Source organism: Bubalus bubalis, chromosome 14 (genome assembly GCF_019923935.1).
Source record: "Bubalus bubalis isolate 160015118507 breed Murrah chromosome 14, NDDB_SH_1, whole genome shotgun sequence".
NCBI lineage: Eukaryota > Metazoa > Chordata > Mammalia > Artiodactyla > Bovidae > Bubalus > Bubalus bubalis.
This window is the reverse complement of record NC_059170.1, coordinates 57,194,566-57,212,608: the sequence shown is the minus strand read 5'-3', so window position 1 is coordinate 57,212,608 and position 18,043 is coordinate 57,194,566. Positions and strand designations below refer to the sequence as shown.

General features: G+C 40.9%; 1 protein-coding gene across 1 annotated transcript in view; it reads left to right on the top strand.

Annotated features, from left to right (window-relative positions):
• The window catches only part of MYO3A (myosin IIIA), a 161,527-nt gene that overhangs the window by 135,121 nt on the left and 8,363 nt on the right, over positions 1 to 18,043 (top strand). The window contains exons 29-30 of the mRNA XM_044927476.2: positions 2,285 to 2,429; positions 13,107 to 13,213. Coding sequence (XP_044783411.2) covers positions 2,285 to 2,429; positions 13,107 to 13,213 — 252 coding nt within the window. The remainder of the gene's footprint in view (positions 1 to 2,284; positions 2,430 to 13,106; positions 13,214 to 18,043) is intronic.

Below are 18,043 nucleotides of genomic sequence, written 5' to 3'. Positions count from 1 at the left end.
TTTGTAAAAGGGGCAATAGAACTTCTGAGTGTACAGTAAGTCCCCCAGATACAAAGGAGTTCCTTTCCAAGCGTGTGTTCATAAGTCCAGTTTGTTCCTAAGTTCAACAGAGTTAGCCTAAGTACCCAACTAATGCAATCAGCTATATATATTGTAATGTCACAGGTTTACAATACTTTTCACACAAATAATATAGAAAACAAACAAAAAATAAAAACATTTTTAATCTTACATTACAGTCCCTTGAAAAGTAGAGTAGTACCGTATGACAGCTGGTCTACAGGGGTAGGCATCGAGTGAACAGGCAATAAATAAAGATACTGCAGTGGTGTACTCCACACAGTGCTATACAGTAAAGCACACAAAAGCAGAGCTACTGGGAGAGGATGCACGCATGTGACAGTGTATGCCAGACGTGTGACCTTGTATGATTGGACATGTGAACGCACGTTTGCGTCTTTGAAAGTTCACAACTTGAAGGTTTGTATGTAGGGGACTTACTGTACATGGAATTCTGATGAATTAGTGCTACAGAGAGATCACAGGGACGGCCTTGTCCCTGCCCCCTTCAGGCTCTCTCTCTTTCTAGGTATTTGACCTTGAGAAGATCCCTTTAGGTGTCTGCTGCTGCTAAGTCACATCAGTCGTGTCCGACTCTGTGCGACCCCATAGACAGCAGCCCACCAGGCTCCCCCGTCCATGGGATTCTCCAGGCAAGAACACTGGAGTGGGTTGCCATTTCCTTCTCCAATTCGTGAAAGTGAAATCACTCAATCGTGTCCGACTCTTAGTGACCCCATGGACTGCAGCCTACCAGGCTCCTCCGTCCATGGGATTTCCCAGGCAAGAGTGCTGGAGTGGGGTGCCATTGCCTTCTCTGCTTTAGGTGTCAGCACCCTTATAGTCTCCTGTGTAAAGTGAAGGAGTGTCACTAGATGACCTGTAAAATGCATATTGTAAATGCGTATGTACTACCAGGGAAGTCAATAGTGTAAGAAATCATAGAAGAAATAGCATAATGGGTTAGAAATCTCATAATTGGTTATTACCTATTACTCCTGAGTGTCTGATGATGGCTGAGCCCACTGCCTGTGGACACCCCCAGACTGCTATGGATGTGCCCTGAACATCTCCAATCTCTAGCTATTCATAGACCAGTCATTGATAAATTCATCCTCTTCCTGTCCTTTTCGGTCTAAGCACATGGAAATAATGAGTTTAATATACATGCAGCTTTTCCTTTCCTGTGATTAACATGCTCACTGTAAAGACCAAAGCAGAGATTAGGACCCTGACCTGCTCTGGGACTGAGACATTCAGGAGATGTATAGTAGCTGGGCATCTACCTAGAGCTGCCTGATAATACCATGGGGATGGACTCAGTGCTCACGGGAGCAGTGGTAGAGACAGGAAAGTAGGAGCCCCACTTCAACCTAGCAGGTTGTATTGTCACACAGGGTAGAGAGAGGGGCCCAGATGGAATGAGGAAGAAAGTAGCCCTATCATATGACATCCCTTACATGTGGAGTCGAAAAATGAATGATGCAAATGAACTCACAAATCAGAAACAGACTCACAGACTTAGAGAATGAACTTATGATTGCTGGGGGAAGGATGAGGGGAAGGGATAGTTTGGGAGTTTGGGATGGACATGTACACTCTGGTACATTTAAAATGGATAACCAACAAGGACATACTGTGCAGCAGAGGGGACTCTGCTCGATGTTATGTGGCAGCCTGAATGGGAGGGGAGTTTGGGGGAAAATGGATACATACATATACACGTATGGCTGAGTCCCTTCGCTGTTCACCTGAAACAGTCACAACATTGTTAATCAGCTATACCCCAACACAAAATAAAAAGTTTTTAAAAAATTAAAAAATAAAGCCACATGAAGAAGCCTGGACAGGAAAGGAGGGAGTTAATACAGTCTAAGTCAGCAGACGGGTTCCTCAGGGTAAAAGAAAAGCCAGGGCAGCAGAATGGTTAAGGAGGGAAGACAGAGCTCAGGGACTCCAGGAAGGAGTTACCAGCAGAGAACACTTCTGGAGGGTGATGGGTTTGGCAGTTTGGATTGGAAAATGTGAGATGGTGCGCAGAACAGGAGGTTTCGTAGAGTGAGCACTCTGTCTGACCTGCTGCAGGGTCAGGGTGAGTCCCGGAGAAGAAGGACATTGAACCCCACAAGGAGCCGATCAGAAATTGATCAGATCTCCAGGGTGTCTGTGGAGATGGCTGAAGTCCTTTCTTTGATTTAACTGGATGCCTGACCTTCTTTTTTAGGTCTCAAAGCTATCTGAAGAATATTTCATTCTGCAGAAAAAACTGAATGAAATGATCTTGTCACAGCAGCTGAAGCCTCTTTATTTTGGAGTCTATCCTCATAAGCCAATTACTAGACGAGTTTTTTCTCATCAGTGCATCTCAGGTAAAAATGGGTAGGGTTGGAACTTCCAGAAAGGACAGGCAAAGCCAGAGACTTGATTTGTTTGTTAGTTGCCTACCTTTATTCTGTAGATTTGAAGTGACTGTGTTCTATCTTCGCAGGAAACTTCATTTCAGTTCATTTTTTTTTATGTTGATACACACTTTTCCAGAATATTCCACATATCTCCTACCTTTTCTGATTTCATTCTTTTTTCTTTTTCCCTCCTTTATATACACTTTAACTCGAATTTGGCTTAGGACACCAGGAGGAAATAGAAAGGGATGAAGTTGAGGGTGGGAGGCAGAGAGCAAGGTACAATTTTGAGAAGAGGGAACAAACAAGTGAAATATATCTATTTCTTCTGTTGAAATCTGTACATTAAGTAGAAGGTAGGAATCTAGAAGGTTCAGATTAGCAGACCTAGATGCACTATTAAATTTTCTTCTTATCAACCTAAGTCACACTCTGCCCCCATTCACTAAACCAGTAAATAATGTCCAAATGAAAGCTGAGGAACTAAGTATCAACTAAGTATGAAGTTTAAAAATAAAATAGTCAACCAACTGCTTGTTTTATGTCTTTGTTTTGATAAAATTGTTATACACTGAATTTGATAGGACTTAACTGCACCTGCATTTTCCTTGAGAGAAGTATGGTACAGGATTTATATAACTGGAGAGTGGCCATTTGATCACAGAGTCTATGCTGTTGTATTCAAAAGTGTACAATGACATCACATCATTTCTTTGAATAATGTGCAGAGTTGCTCCTTTTTCGGGGGGAGATGTTTTTCTTCTTAATTATGGTGCACCTGGCAATTTGTGTTGACCATTGTGAAGAGAAGAAAAAGATTAATTGTAGGAAAAAATACCCTGGTGACACAAAAGCATATTTTCTTTCTGTCTTTTCACAAAGAGGCTATGACTGTCCAGCAGGCTATAATTTTTTAATGGGTTGCAAGGTTAACAAATAAGGACACTATCGTAATCCCCATGCTTCATTTACACAATACCATCAGTAAATTCAGCTCTGCATCATGGCAGCCCCTTGCCATGCCTACACACAGTAGATAGAATGAAAATACTTTTGTGTTGCTTCTGTTTATTTCTAAGTTTTTATGGCATCTAGATTCATGTAGTAGTCCTAAGATTTTCAGGTGTTATGGTGCAGATTTTGTACTTTTTTAGGGATGCCTAGCATTTTAAATGCTGGCCCCTGGAAATGCATTTTGCAAACTATCCAAGAACATATCTTTACATGTATCTGTAAATATATTTACATTCATGTGAAGGCCAAGTAGCTCAAATCATGTTGGTTCATATATTTTATAGGAATATTTTAAATTAAGAGTAGAAAGTAAAGAGATCAGAAGTTATACTGCTTCACACCCAACATAGTCCAGTGAGCACTTGTCTTCCTAAACCTATTTGCTACTCATATTTGCCTTCATTAGAAATAATACTAGGACTTCACTGGCGGTCCAGTGATTAAGACTTTGCCTTCCAATCCAGGGGGTGTTCGTTCGACCCCTGGTTGCAAAGCTAAGATCCCACATGCCTTGCAGCTGAAACACCGAAAGGTAAAACAGAAGCAGGATTGAAACAAATTCAAAAAGGGCTTTAAAAATGGTCTACATAAAAAACTCTTTAAAAAAAGGAAATAATACTAATTCCCCCCAAATCTTTCATAACAACCTTCAGTATCCAAAAACAAATGATTTCATTTACAACCTTAGAATTCAGTGAGTATCATTTATGTTTATCATTTTAATTATATTAAATGCTAACATAAAAGATCAATTTGCCTAACATAGGTTTATAGTGAGTTATTGATTTTTGGTGAGTTAATGGACTTAATTCTGGCAAAACAGTTGACTTAGAAGCTTTAAATGGAAACAGCTAAATTTTTTGCACCCAAATTATGTCTTCTCATTCTATAATTTTTATCTGTTCTAAACTACAGAAGACACAGAGCTTCCATGGAAGCAGCAAGCAATGAACAGTGTATTTCTCTCTAACTTCCTATTAAATTTCATATTAAAAAATGCATGAAAAAAAAGACTAAGCATGTCTGCAGCACTGAAAACAGTTTTTTTTAACATATTTTGACACCATGTTACTTAGCTACATGAGATCAATTCAAAGGGAAATTACATAGCATATTTGATAAATTAATATAGTCAACAAAGTAAATTCATATAGTTTATTTATAATTTCATACCACATAGAGAAAATACCTTCTTAAATATCTAGTGTATTTTTAAAATTTTCTTATAACTAGACATACTGGGCTAGTACATAAACTCCCAAATATCAGAATTGAACCAAATTACATTTTCTGATAATGCTTAAATTTTTCTGATTTGAGGAGAATAAATAAAAGTCTTGCCTTATACAGAATACCCCAGTATTAACCAGACATATTAATGATTTAAATGTGAGAAATAAATTAAGAGAAACCAAATAATATGAACTGACTATTTCACAGTCTCTGCTTATGCACCAACAAAGCATGAGAAGAAGTAATAAAAGGAATTACAGAGAAAAATAGTGGTCGATTTAGACTGTGCAAATGTTAAAACCTTCTAGAGATTAGAAAGCATCATTTCAAGTTAAAGAGCTACAGACAATTTGGATAAAATGTTTAGAACAAATGGAAAAATGGTTGCCATATGTAATGTAGAATGATCTCATAAATTGTTAAGAAAAACACTAACTCAGTGGAAAAATGGGCACAAGCCATTGATTTATTTGTAGAAGAACATATGCAAATAGAAAGCAAGCATATACAGAATCATTCTAGAAATTAAAAATATAAATTAAAACAAGGTACTGTTTTTTACTCATCACGATGGCAGAGATGAAAAAATATATGACAGTGATGAGAATGGGCTAGTTTAATTATCCTTAAGCGCTAATGGTGAGTCTAAAGACTCAACATTTCAGAAAGCGATTTAGCAATATGTAAAGAAAAGCTTTGAAATAGTTTCTATCATTCTCCCAGTAAACCCACTTATAAGAACGTAGCCTAAGGAGCTAATCAGAGCTGAAAGAGAAAAATTATGTACATGGCCAAAAATAAAATTAGGCAATAAGAAAATGATTAATAAGTAATGACACATTCATATATGGAATATAAACAGCCTTTAAAAATCATTTTTCAAAGAGCCTTGGCAAACTGCTAGCTAATCTAGCTATGGGATACAAGACTGCAGAATTGGGATGAGAATCCTGTAAATAAGTCACTTAATCTTCCTCCATGTCAAGTGGTTCACTAACAAGAGCATCCAATACAGAGCTCTGGAGCAGGGGTCCCTAGCTTCTAGATTCTAATGCCTGTGATCTGAGGTGGAGTTGATGTAATAGTAATAATAATAATAATAGAAATAAAGTGCACAATAAATGTAATGCACTTGAATCATCCTGAAACCATTCATCTCTCCCCACCATCCATGGAAAAATCATCTTCCATGAAACTGGTCCCTGCTGCCCAAAAGTTTGGGGACCCCTGCAAGAAGCCAGGAGACTGGTGGAGGGGGGACCAAGTGCTTGCTCTGCAGTAGGGTGGATGCCCTTCATCCCTCCCTACCTTGGACCTTCAGAGTCCATTCTGTATAAAATGAAGAATCTGAGTAACATTCCTGAAGCCTGCACAGGGCTTCCCCTCCAGGTGGGAGAACACTAGAATGCCATCTCCAATGGGCCATCTTTGCTGCCAGACTGTCTTGTGTCACCATAAGCTTGCTTGCCATTTCCTAAGGTCATGCCTGTGACCAGACATGCCCTCAGAAGGAACAATGGGTTTTTAAAAATAGTGATGTGTTTCACCTTACCTTGAGAGGAACCACCTATCCTATTGTTACAAAGTATGAACAGGGCGGGGAGGTGGGGAAAACCAGAAAGGCTAAATGTTGCATGTTTAAAACCAGATAGTATTCTTCTATTCTGTGTTTTGCCTTTGACTGTGTGGATCACAATAAACTGTGGAAAATTCTGAAAGAGATGGGAATACCAGACCACCTGACCTGCCTCTTGAGAAACCTGTATGCAGGTCAGGAAGCAACAGTTAGAACTGGACATGGATATTGATCAATGGAACAAAATAGAAAGCCCAGAGATAAATCCACGCACATATGGACACCTTATCTTTGACAAAGGAGGCAAGAATATACAATGGATTAAAGACAATCTCTTTAACAAGTGGTGCTGGGAAAACTGGTCAACCACTTGTAAAAGAATGAAACTAGAACACTTTCTAACACCATACACAAAAATAAACTCAAAATGGATTAAAGATCTCAATGTAAGACCAGAAACTATAAAACTCCTAGAGGAGAACATAGGCAAAACACTCTCCGACATACATCACAGCAGGATCCTCTATGACCCAACCTCCCAGAATATTGGAAATAAAAGCAAAAATAAACAAATGGGACCTAATTAAACTTAAAAGCTTCTGCACCACAAAGGAAGCTATTAGCAAGGTGAAAAGGCAGCCTTCAGCATGGGAGAAAATAATAGCAAATGAAGCAACTGACAAACAACTAATCTCAAAAATATACAAGCAACTCCTACAGCTCAACTCCAGAAAAATAAAGGACCCAATCAAAAAATGGGCCAAAGAACTAAATAGACATTTCTCCAAAGAAGACATACAGATGGCTAACAAACACATGAAAAGATGCTCAACATCACTCATTATCAGAGAAATGCAAATCAAAACCACTATGAGGTACCATTTCATGCCAGTCAGAATGGCTGCAATCCAAAAGTCTACAAGCAATAAATGCTGGAGAGGGTGTGGAGAAAAGGGAACCCTCTTACACTGTTGGTGGGAATGCAAACTAGTACAGCCACTATGGAGAACAGTGTGGAGATTCCTTAAAAACTGGAAATAGAACTGCCTTATGATCCAGCAATCCCACTGCGGGGCATACACACTGAGGAAACCAGAAGGGAAAGAGACACGTGTACCCCAATGTTCATCACAGCACTGTTTATAATAGCCAGGACATGGAAGCAACCTAGATGCCCATCAGCAGATGAATGGATAAGAAAGCTGTGATACATATACACAATGGAGTATTACTCAGCCATTAAAAAGAATACATTTGAATCAGTTCTAATGAGGTAGATGAAACTGGAACCTATTATACAGAGTGAAGTAAGCCAAAAAGAAAAACACCAATACAGTATACTAACGCATATATATGGAATATAGAAAGATGGTAACAATAACCCTGTGTATGAGACCGCAAAAGAGACACTGATGTATAGATAAGTCTTGTGGACTCTGTGGGAGAGGGAGAGGGTGGGGAGATTTGGGGAGAATGGCATTGAAACATGTATAATATCATGTATGAAATGAGTCGCCAGTCCAGGTTCGATGCACGATACTGGATGCTTGGGGCTGGTGCACTAGAACGACCCAGAGGGAGGGTATGGGGAGGGAGGAGGGAGGAGGATTCAGGATGGGGAACACAGATATACCTGTGGCGGATTCATTTTGATATTTGGCAAATCTAATACAATATTGTAAAGTTTAAAAATAAAATTAAATTAAAAAAAAAAAAAAGAAGAACTGGACATGGAACAACAGACTGGTTCCAAATAGGAAAAGGAGTACATCAAGGCTGTATATTGTCACCCTGCTTATTTAACTGCTATGCAGAGTACATCATGAGAAATGCTGGGCTGGAGGAAGCACAAGCTGGAATCAAGATTGCCAGGAGAAATATTAATAACCTCAGATATGCAGATGACACCACCCTTATGGCACAAAGTGAAGAAGAACTAAAGAACCTCTTGATGAAAGTAAAAGAGGAGAGTGAAAAAGTTGGCCTAAAGCTCAACATTCAGAAAACAAAGATCATGGCATCTGGTCCCATCACTTCATGGGAAATAGATGGGGAAACAGTGGAAACAAAGTCAGACTTTATTTTTTGGGGCTCGAAAATCACTGCAGATGGTGACTGCAGCCATGAAATTAAAAGATGCTTACTCCTTGGAAGGAAAGTTATGACCAACCTAGATAGCATATTGAAAAGCAGAGACATTACTTTGTCAACAAAGATCTGTCTAGTCAAGGCTATGGTTTTTCCAGTGGTCATGTGTGGATGTGAGAGTTGGCCTATACAGAAAGCTGAGCACTGAAGAATTGATGCTTTTGAACTGTGGTGTTGGAAAAGACTCTTGAGAGTCCCTTGGACCACAAGGAGATCCAACCAGTCCATTCTGAAGGAGATCAGTCCTGGGTGTTCATTGGTAGGACTGATGTTGAAGCTGAAACTCCAATACTTTGGCCACCTGATGCGAAGAACTGACTCATTTGAAAAGACCCTGATACTGGGAAAGATTGAGGGCCGGAGGAGAAGAGGACGACAGAGGATGAGATGGTTGGATGGCATCACCTACTCAGTGGACATGGGTTTGGGTGGACTCCGGGAGTTGGTGATGGACAGAGAGGCCTGGAGTGCTGTGGTTCATGGGGTCGCAAAGAGTCGGACATGACTGAGCGACTGAACTGAACTGAATTCTGTGTTTTTTTAAAGGCCAATTGGAGAAAATGACTGACAATCAATAAATAATTTTCTAAAATTCGGCTCTTAGGAAAAAAAATTAATGTAGGTTTTCACCTCAGGCTATATACTCAAATATTTTTTCTGGTAGATTAAGACCAATATGATCTTGAAAAAAAAAGCAAGAGGTTATTGGGGTCTTTTAAATGCCACCCCTGAGTTTTCCTTATTCTTTAGCCAGGAAAGCATGTATTTTTGTTGTGTGACTATCTTCTTAGTCCCGTGGATGTTTATACACAGGATGCGTGCTCATGGCTCAGCGTGAGACTCAGCACAGGCGGCACTCTTCAGCCACCCTCAGCATCATTGTGTGCGCTCCCCCTGTGTTTCTGGTGGAGTGTGCTCCTGTATGTATGCAGGATGGCTGGGAGTGAGGGAGAACCTAACTCCATGGACCAGAACAAAACTAAAGAGCCTCTGAGGATTCTAATCCATGACCTCTGCCCAACAGAGGATATGAGAGTAAATGACAGATAGGTAGTGAGCACTTCCAAGAGACAGACGGTGGTCCAGAGGGGACATCTGTGGGTCTTACCACACAAGCAAAGCTGTTTCATTCTCCTCTGTTTCTCCTGTGACCTTAATTTAGAAGAGAATGTGAGGGGTAGGCTGGGAGCAGCCTCTTCCCCAAACCTAAGACTGTAACTGAAAAGCTAAATGCTCACTTTTCGAGGTCCTGATGCAGAGTTCTCAAATCTGAGGGGACAGAGAGCTCAAAGCCCATGAGCTGTAGGAGGACAGATCTGACTTGGCTCTAGGGCATTGGTGGTCAGCTGATGGAAAAAAGAGCCAAAGGCAGACTTCTCTGGCAGTCCAGTGGTTAAGGCTTCGCCTCCCCGTGCAGAGGGTGGCAAATTCGATCCCTGATTGGGGAGTTAAGATCTCATATGCCTTATGGCCAAAAAAACAAAACATAAAGCAGGAGCAATATTGTAACAAATTCAGAAGACTTTTTAAAGGGTCCACATCAAAGGGGAAAAAAAAGAAGAAAAGGAAGAGCCAAAGTAATTGTTGAGCAGGTTCAAATGGGGGTGGGGCTGGCAGCTGCTTTCTGAGGAGGTCACAGGGAGCCTGGAGACAGATCCACTGAACACTAAGGCACACCTGAAGTGCTCTGGATACTTTGAGCAGACGCACCTGCCTTTGTAACGCAGCACCTCAGGAAAACACCAAAGAAGGAAGGAAGGAAAACAAGTGGTCGGATCTATAACGAGCATCAGTGAAAATATCTCTGGGAACTCAGAGCCTGAGGCAGTGCAAGGCAGAGAGGAGCACAGAGGGACTGAATCATCCACACAAGCTTGGAATCTGCACCCAGTTCTCTCCAAGCGACCTAGCCTGGCTGAAGGGCAGACAAGGTGAAAGGCAGACAGAGCAGCTTCCTGAAGGCAGGTTGCAACCCGAACTATGGTGAATCCTGCCTTTAACACATAGCCATGAGCATTCCTCCATTCTAAGATTTCCTCTGGGTCCTTATATTGCTTCAAGTTCATAGACTGTCCATTTGTGAATAGAAATTTACCAAAACTGACAAACAGATTTCTTAAGGAAGAAACAGTAACATCAATGCATTTCTATGCTGCTAATATCTGATTTAGACCTGTGATACTTTGGCAAATTATATTCTGCATGTTTACTTAAGTAAAATAGTATAATTATCATGAAATGAGAATAATGCTGAAATTTAATTTGCTAGAGCAAATATTGGTAATGAGTTTTAAGTCTGTCTTCTGCCTTCTGAATGCAAAATGTTGAGATTTGTCCTTTCATTATTTTTTAAATGTGCATTCCTGACAGACTCAAACACTTCATGAAATTATTAGCAGAACTACAATATAAATAAGTGTTTTACCTTCTGGCTATTTAATATAGCAACAACCTTTAAGAGCTAATATGTATCATGCACGTCACACAAAATGGTCACAAACCTAATTGTTCTACTGCCAACATTGATGTGTTGCTGGTAATTCGTGATTATAAATGTTTATGTCACTTTTATAATTAAGGAGTTAGGATGATGTTGGCAGGCAATGTTTGTATGCCCCCAAAGGAACAAAAATTTAGAAGGCAAAATAAATTTGTGCCTTTCTGAAATATTTGTATGCTGACAACCTTACGGGCAAAAAAATATGAAATATTCTGGGGAGGTTTAATCTGAACGATCATACTCTATTGAGTACATTCCTCAATAGTTTTCACCTACTGGCCGCCCACATTATATGGTGGTAGCTGAAGGGAAGACACCTCTTAAGATTATTCAGCCCAAGCTTCACATTATCTTGGTGAAGAAAAAAGTTAATTCTGCAAGATATAAGAATTAACCAGAAGTTCTGAAAATTCAACACCTGTTGAGGTTATATCTGTAATATGCACATTCCCTCATGCATGTTCATAATTTTATGTAAATGTGACCATCCCATACATTCCAGGATTCTTTTGAATTCATTACTTTTAAAATTTTCTCTCTGGTGTCTATAAATGTGATCTCATGTATCAAGATCTCATTTTCTTTTGTTTTATTCCAAAAATAACAGTAATGAATGATTGTCCTGCCTTTCTCTGGTCCACGTTGTTCCACGCCTTACACCACGATAACATACTCCCAACTAGCTGATCTTTGTCACCCAGCAATTTCCCATACATTTAAAAATGAATGAGGTGGATAACATTAGGATGTGAATGCTCTTGTGATAAGTTTATTCACACAGTGGGCTGGGGCTGGGACTAGGAAGTTAGCCATCTGTGAGTCTCCACCCTGGTTAGAGTTGTTTTATGCTGGCAGTCATGGCTGCTTACACATAGAAGTATGAGATATTCTTTGATTTGATTAGATTTGACTTGATTTGATTAGAAAGATTTGGAACAATTCAGTTTCTCTGTGTATTTTTACCTCTGAGGATTAGGAATTATTGTTGCCCCATTATTATTTGCAGTAATGATCTAGTGATGCCCTTAAAGTCCCACTAGAAAATGTGTGCTCAGATATCTGTTGAATATAGGCCATTCCCCACTAAGCACCCGTACCCCACTCCTTGCCCAACTTTGAAATATTTTTTGTGCAGACATTCCTGCACAGATGCACTCAGGGATGGAGATCAAGAATCATGAAAAATAGAAATTCTTTGTAAAAGGCCTATTGTTAGTCACTCAGTCCTGTCCAACTCTTTGCAACCCCATGGACTGTAGCCCCACCAGGCTCCTCTGTCCATGGGATTCTCCAGGCAAGAATACTGGAGTGGGTAGCCATTCTCTTCTGTAGGGGATCTTCCCGACCTAGGGATCAAACCCAGGCCTTCCACATTACAGGCAGATTCTTTACCATCTGAGCCACCAGGGAAGCCCCAAGAGGCCTATTAGCTCTGTGCATAAAAAGCCGTTGGTAAGGAGCACTGACTGCCAAGTGTGGAGCACTGACTGCCAAGTGTGAAGATCATCAGCAACATCTGATGATGTTGCTACAGATTTGAGAACTTGGCTCTGTGAAAGAGCAAGGAAAGGAGGACAAACTTAATTCTTTCTTTGCCAGCATTTTCAAAGTCCAGTCTGAACATCCTAATAGTTTGAGATTCTAAATATTGGTGAAAGACTAGATTAGACTTTTAGAAAAGAGGCCCGCCTGCAGACTAGCAGTCCCTTGGTTTGGGCCATAATATGAGGTGGTGCTTTGGACTGAGGATCATGCAGTGTGTGGATGGATGGATGGGTGGATGGGTAGATGAATGGATGGATAGATGGGTCACTGTATAAGGCCAGCAACAGGGGATTCTGTGAGCATTATCCTCCTTTTCTAGATTTTATGGCAGTTTTTCTCCTTGCCTGCCCCATTCATCCTCTGAGCTGCTATTCCATGTTACCAAACTGTGCAATTCTTTTCTTCCTCTTCTGCTTATTTCTCATGGTTCTAGACCATCAGACAATTGGAGGGAAGCATGTGGTGAGGATTATGATACGGGTTGGTGGGAACAACAAAGGAATTTCTTCTTTCTTCCAGTTTTAGCCCCAGTTGTATGTATATAATTTGTTCTTTAACCCTAAAGGAAAACCTTGCTTAATAATACCTTTGGTAATGGAGTCCTTATTTATGATCATCTTTCTTGTAGGTATCTCAAAAGGAGAGGAGCCAAAAATATTGAGACCCCCAAGGCGGCCCCGAAAACCCAAAACACTAAATAACTCTGAAGACTCCACATACTATTCTCTGCTTCATGTAAGTGTGTATGTTAGGTGCTTAGTCGTTCATGTCCATCTCTTTTCGACCTCATGGACTGTAGCCTGCCAGGCTCCTTTGTCCGTGGAATTCTCCAGGCAAGAAAACTGAAGTGGGTAGCCATTCCCTTCTCCAGAGCATCTTCCCCACCCAGGGATTGAACCTGCGTCTCCTACATTACAGGCAGATTCTTTACCTTTTGAGCCACTACTGGCTTGATCTTATTATCAAATGGGAGCTGTAGTGTCTCCTCTAATGGCCAGTAAGGAAACTGACCACACAGTCCTGTCAAGAGGGAGGGCTCTTTGAAGGAGACACTCGTTGGCTTCTCCTTCCTGGCCCCTCCCTGACTGATGACCTGGACACTTGCCTGTTCTCTAGCCTCTCTTCCTCAGGGTCCACCCCTCCCCAACAGGCCTGTGGCCTCCCAGGAGTTTTCTCTACTAGTCCTTGAATCTGAACCGATATGCAAATATCAACTCAGATAGAGAAGGGCATCACAGCAGGAGCTCTCCAGAGAGGGACCTTAGTGTGAAAGGGTGAGTCTCCAAGGAAGGGAGGGGGAGAAGGAGATACTTATCGAGGACCTTTTAAATTCTAGGTCCAGAGTGACCTGTGTTCACGAGCATTGTGAGATCGAATTCTAGAAAGAGCCTGAAGGGTGACATCCCTATCTCCCAGATCAGGATTCTGAGACATGGATGAGGCACTTCTGAGCCCTGAGGGCCATTCGCTGTCCTCAGGTCTTCTGACTCCACATCTGTTGAGTCATAGTGAGCAGCCTGGGAGCTCTTGGCATCACCCTCGCCAGCCTGTGCTTCCTCTCAGGTTCCTGTTCTTCCATTAATCCACCATCATCCACCTGGTTACCTACACCAGGAAAGTGGGAGGCAGCCTGAGTCTTGTCTGCTGTCTCAAACCCAACATCAGATCAGTCACTCAAAAGCGTGTCTTCTCCCCACAAAGGCTGGCTCTGATTCATCTTCCTCCTCTGACTACCTTGGCAACTACTTTATTCCAGACTATCTCATTCCTCACCTGGATAGTTCAGACCCTACCTAATTGCTTCTAATCTCAGCTTCTGTAGTCCGTCTCGCCCTGCATAGTGCCTTTAATAGCTTGGCCACTCCTGCATCAAATCCATATGCCTTCCTTGTTGGACCAGGGACAGCTCTTCCTCCCAGCCCCACTGACCAGAGTTTCCTACTGGCATCTCTGCCGGTGCACAGCCTCCCATGCCCCTAAGTCTTTTGCTTCTGCTGGTCCTTCTATTTGGAATACTTATCCCCTTCCCCCTGCATGGTTGAGAGAGCAACAATTCTCCATGTCCCAAAGAACCCAGAGAAGGTTTCCCATGAGTTGGAATTTTCTCCTATCTCCCCAGCATCAAATGAAGCTTGACTTCCAGATCAGCCATCTCCTAGTCCTCTTCCTTCTCTCTGGTGGTTTCTCTCCAGTTTCTTTGGAAGGGTCCTGTTCCCCTTGGTGTTGCCTAGGATTCAATCTTAGATTCTCTTCTCATCCCATTATCTTCAGACATCTCATCAGCTGCCATGACCTCAGTTTCTACCAATTCCTGAATCCTGGTCTCTGGCTCAGACCTCCCCCTCTCTCCAAACTCAAATATCAAAATGCCTAGTGTTCATTTTACGTATTCTATGTGATGGACAAAGGCACGCATACATGTATGTGTGTGTGTGTGTGTGTGTGCATACGCGGACCTACATACTATGGATACACATATACACATAGAGAGAGACCTATATTCTATAGGTCCACACACACACAAGCATATGCAGGCACAGAGTTTTATTGAGATGTAAGTCACATGCCATACAATTCACCCATCTAAGGTATACAATTAAATGTTTTTCAGTGTAAATACAGAGTTGTACAACCATCACCACAATTTTACTTTATTTTTTCATTTATTTTCAAAATACAACTTTTAATTGAAATATAGTTGATTTTCAATGTTGTAAATCAGTATATAAATTAAATATATATAGCTGACTCACAAGTGAGTCCCAACTCCCAAGAAGATTACTTTGTCATCATACTACTATTTTTAAAATTAATATAAAGTGTTTTCGTACATCTTAAATTATCAGCGACTGGAATCTGTTTTATAGCCCTGTCTCTTGAAATCTGTGGCTGCAGTGAAACATAAAACATAGAAAACTAGCATATTATTATAAGTAAAAACACACCATGGGCTCATATTTATCTGGCCCTTACCTGGATTGGGGGAGGTTACACATTAAGTGAAATGTAAGATGTGGTGGAGCCCCATCCCCTTTAAATATTAAAATACATTCTGTACTTTTAAATGGTTTTCATAAACATCATTCTAAAATATGCTGCATATTTTAAGCCTTCTCTTCATGACCCAGGCCACTGTAGTCAGCAAAAATGTTTGTATTTTATTCACATCTGTGCTTATCAAAGAAGCTGCCTGACAGTCGTATCTAAAGCAGCAGCTGCTTCTGTATTTGCCTGGCCCAGCTTCATATTTCTTCATAGCAGGTATAAATATGTATCTGCTTGTTTCCTGTCTGACTCTCCCCTGTGGATTAGAAGCTCCAGGAAGACAGAGACTTTGCTCCTTCTTATAGCCCCGTTGTTGCTCATCATGAGCCTATTTGCTAAAAAAAAAACAGGACATATTTAGACAAGATTCTCAGCGCTGCCAGACTGTGGACATGACACCCTTCGTGCATGCCTGACATGAGCAGCTGTGCTGACAGGTGTCTCACCGATTGATACAGCTTTTGTTTCTCCTTGGACATCGCCATTGACTGTGGTCATTCCAGCTGCCTTCATACCAATACCAGCTCTCTTCTGTGATGGGATTCTCTTAACCTCCTACATCTGGGAAATGTTGCTGTTGTCCTGTCCAAAATAAGAGTAAACTGAGGCTGAGAATCGTGGCTTTGAGGAGAGAATGTTAGCTGAATACTTCGCTCTGTTGTCACGGGGTGTGGTGTCTGCTCTAACGTCCAGAAATTGTGCAGCCATCAGCAAAATGACTCAGGGCCAACAGCTTCCTCAAAAAGTGAGTGACGGACACAGTCCCATCACAGGCCCCTTCTGGTCCCATTATTTTTCTGGAGTCTTCCCCGAACATAGCAGCAGGTGGTTTGATCACTCCCAGGTCGCTTATTTTAATGTCTGCATTTTGGCTACTGTCTTAATCTTTGTGAAGACCTCTGAATACATAATGCATTCATGTATTTCCAAAAGAAAAGTAAGAGTGTGTCCATCATATTGTAATGGAGGTGAATTTTCAAGTTTTACCATAAAGCAAATTTCTTTATGTCACACGGGAAGGAGAAGGTGTAAGATTCAGTGACCGAGGAAGGGTTTCTTCAGAGTCTGCTGAACTCAGACCTCTGTTCTTTCAAAAGCTTCCTCAGAATACATCCTCACCAGATCTCATTCTTAAGTCATCTCTGTTTCCTTGTCTTTCTTCTTTACTCTGGTTTGGCAAGAACCTGCCACAGGACATTTGGTTCTTTATTTGCATTTTAAATTTCAGGTTTGCAATTTGTCACATCAAAACTTTAATTGAGGACTTCCTGTGGTCCAGTAGTTAACATACCATACTTCTAATGCAGGGAGCATGGGTTCAATCTGTGGTCAGGGAGCTAAGATACTGTGGGTCATGCAGTGTGACCAAAATAAAAATAATAAATACAAATTAAAATATAATTTAAAAAGCCTAATTCAAGACATCATTGGTCTTAGCAATTCAAACATGCCTCATTTTATTGTGCTTCACAGGTACTGCTTTTTCTTTTTTTTTTTTTAACAAGTTGGAAGGTTTGTGGAAACCATTCAGAAAGTCTATTGGCACCATTTCCCCAACACAGTTTGCTCACTTCCTGTCTCTGTGTCCCATTTTGGTAATTTTTGAAATATTTCAGACCCTCTACCAGCATTTTAATGGCATTTTTAGCAATTAAATATGTTTAAATTTTTAAATTAAGGTATGCATTTTTTAGGCATAATGCTATTGCGCACTTTATAATAGACTATTGCCTTCTCCGATAATAGACTATAGTGTAGTATAAATTGGGCTTCCCTGGTGGTGGTAGTGGTAGAGAACTCTCCTGCCAATGCAAGAGAGATGTGGATTCGATCCCTGGGTCGAGAAGATCCCTTGGAATAAGGGATGGCAACCCACTCCAGTATCTCGCCTGGAGAATCCCCGTGGACAGAGGAGCCTGGAAGACTACAGTTCATAGGGTCGCATGGAGTCCGGCACGACTGAAGCGACTTAGCACTCATGCGCATAGCATAAACTGGCCATACCACACAGCATGTGGGATCTTAGTTCCCCAACCAGGGATCTAACTCACACCTCTTGCATTGAAAGTGCAGAGTCTTAACCACCGTACTGCCAGAGAAGTCCCATGTAAATGTAACTTTTATGCACCATTAAACCAAAAAAAAAAAAAAAAATTGTGTGACATGCTTTATTGTGATACTCGCTTTATTGCAGTGGCCTAGAACCAAACCTGCAATATCTCTGAGATGAGTATGTAAGTGCCCCTAATATAAAGCCCTCAGTGATAAAATGCATATTAAATCCTCTTCTAGGTCGTACAGTATCCTTCTTCATGATGAAGAATGCCATCACGTACATCCCTAACTTTAGCCCTAGAGCCTAGGAAACTAAGAGACAATTAAATGTAAAGCTCTGTCTTAAAGTTCATATTTCTCTGCCTTTGTTCCTTATTTACAGCTCCTATTTTATTCCTTTGACTACATAATTGCTTCTATTATAGGCCATTTTAATTAATTTTGGGAAAAATATACCACAGAATT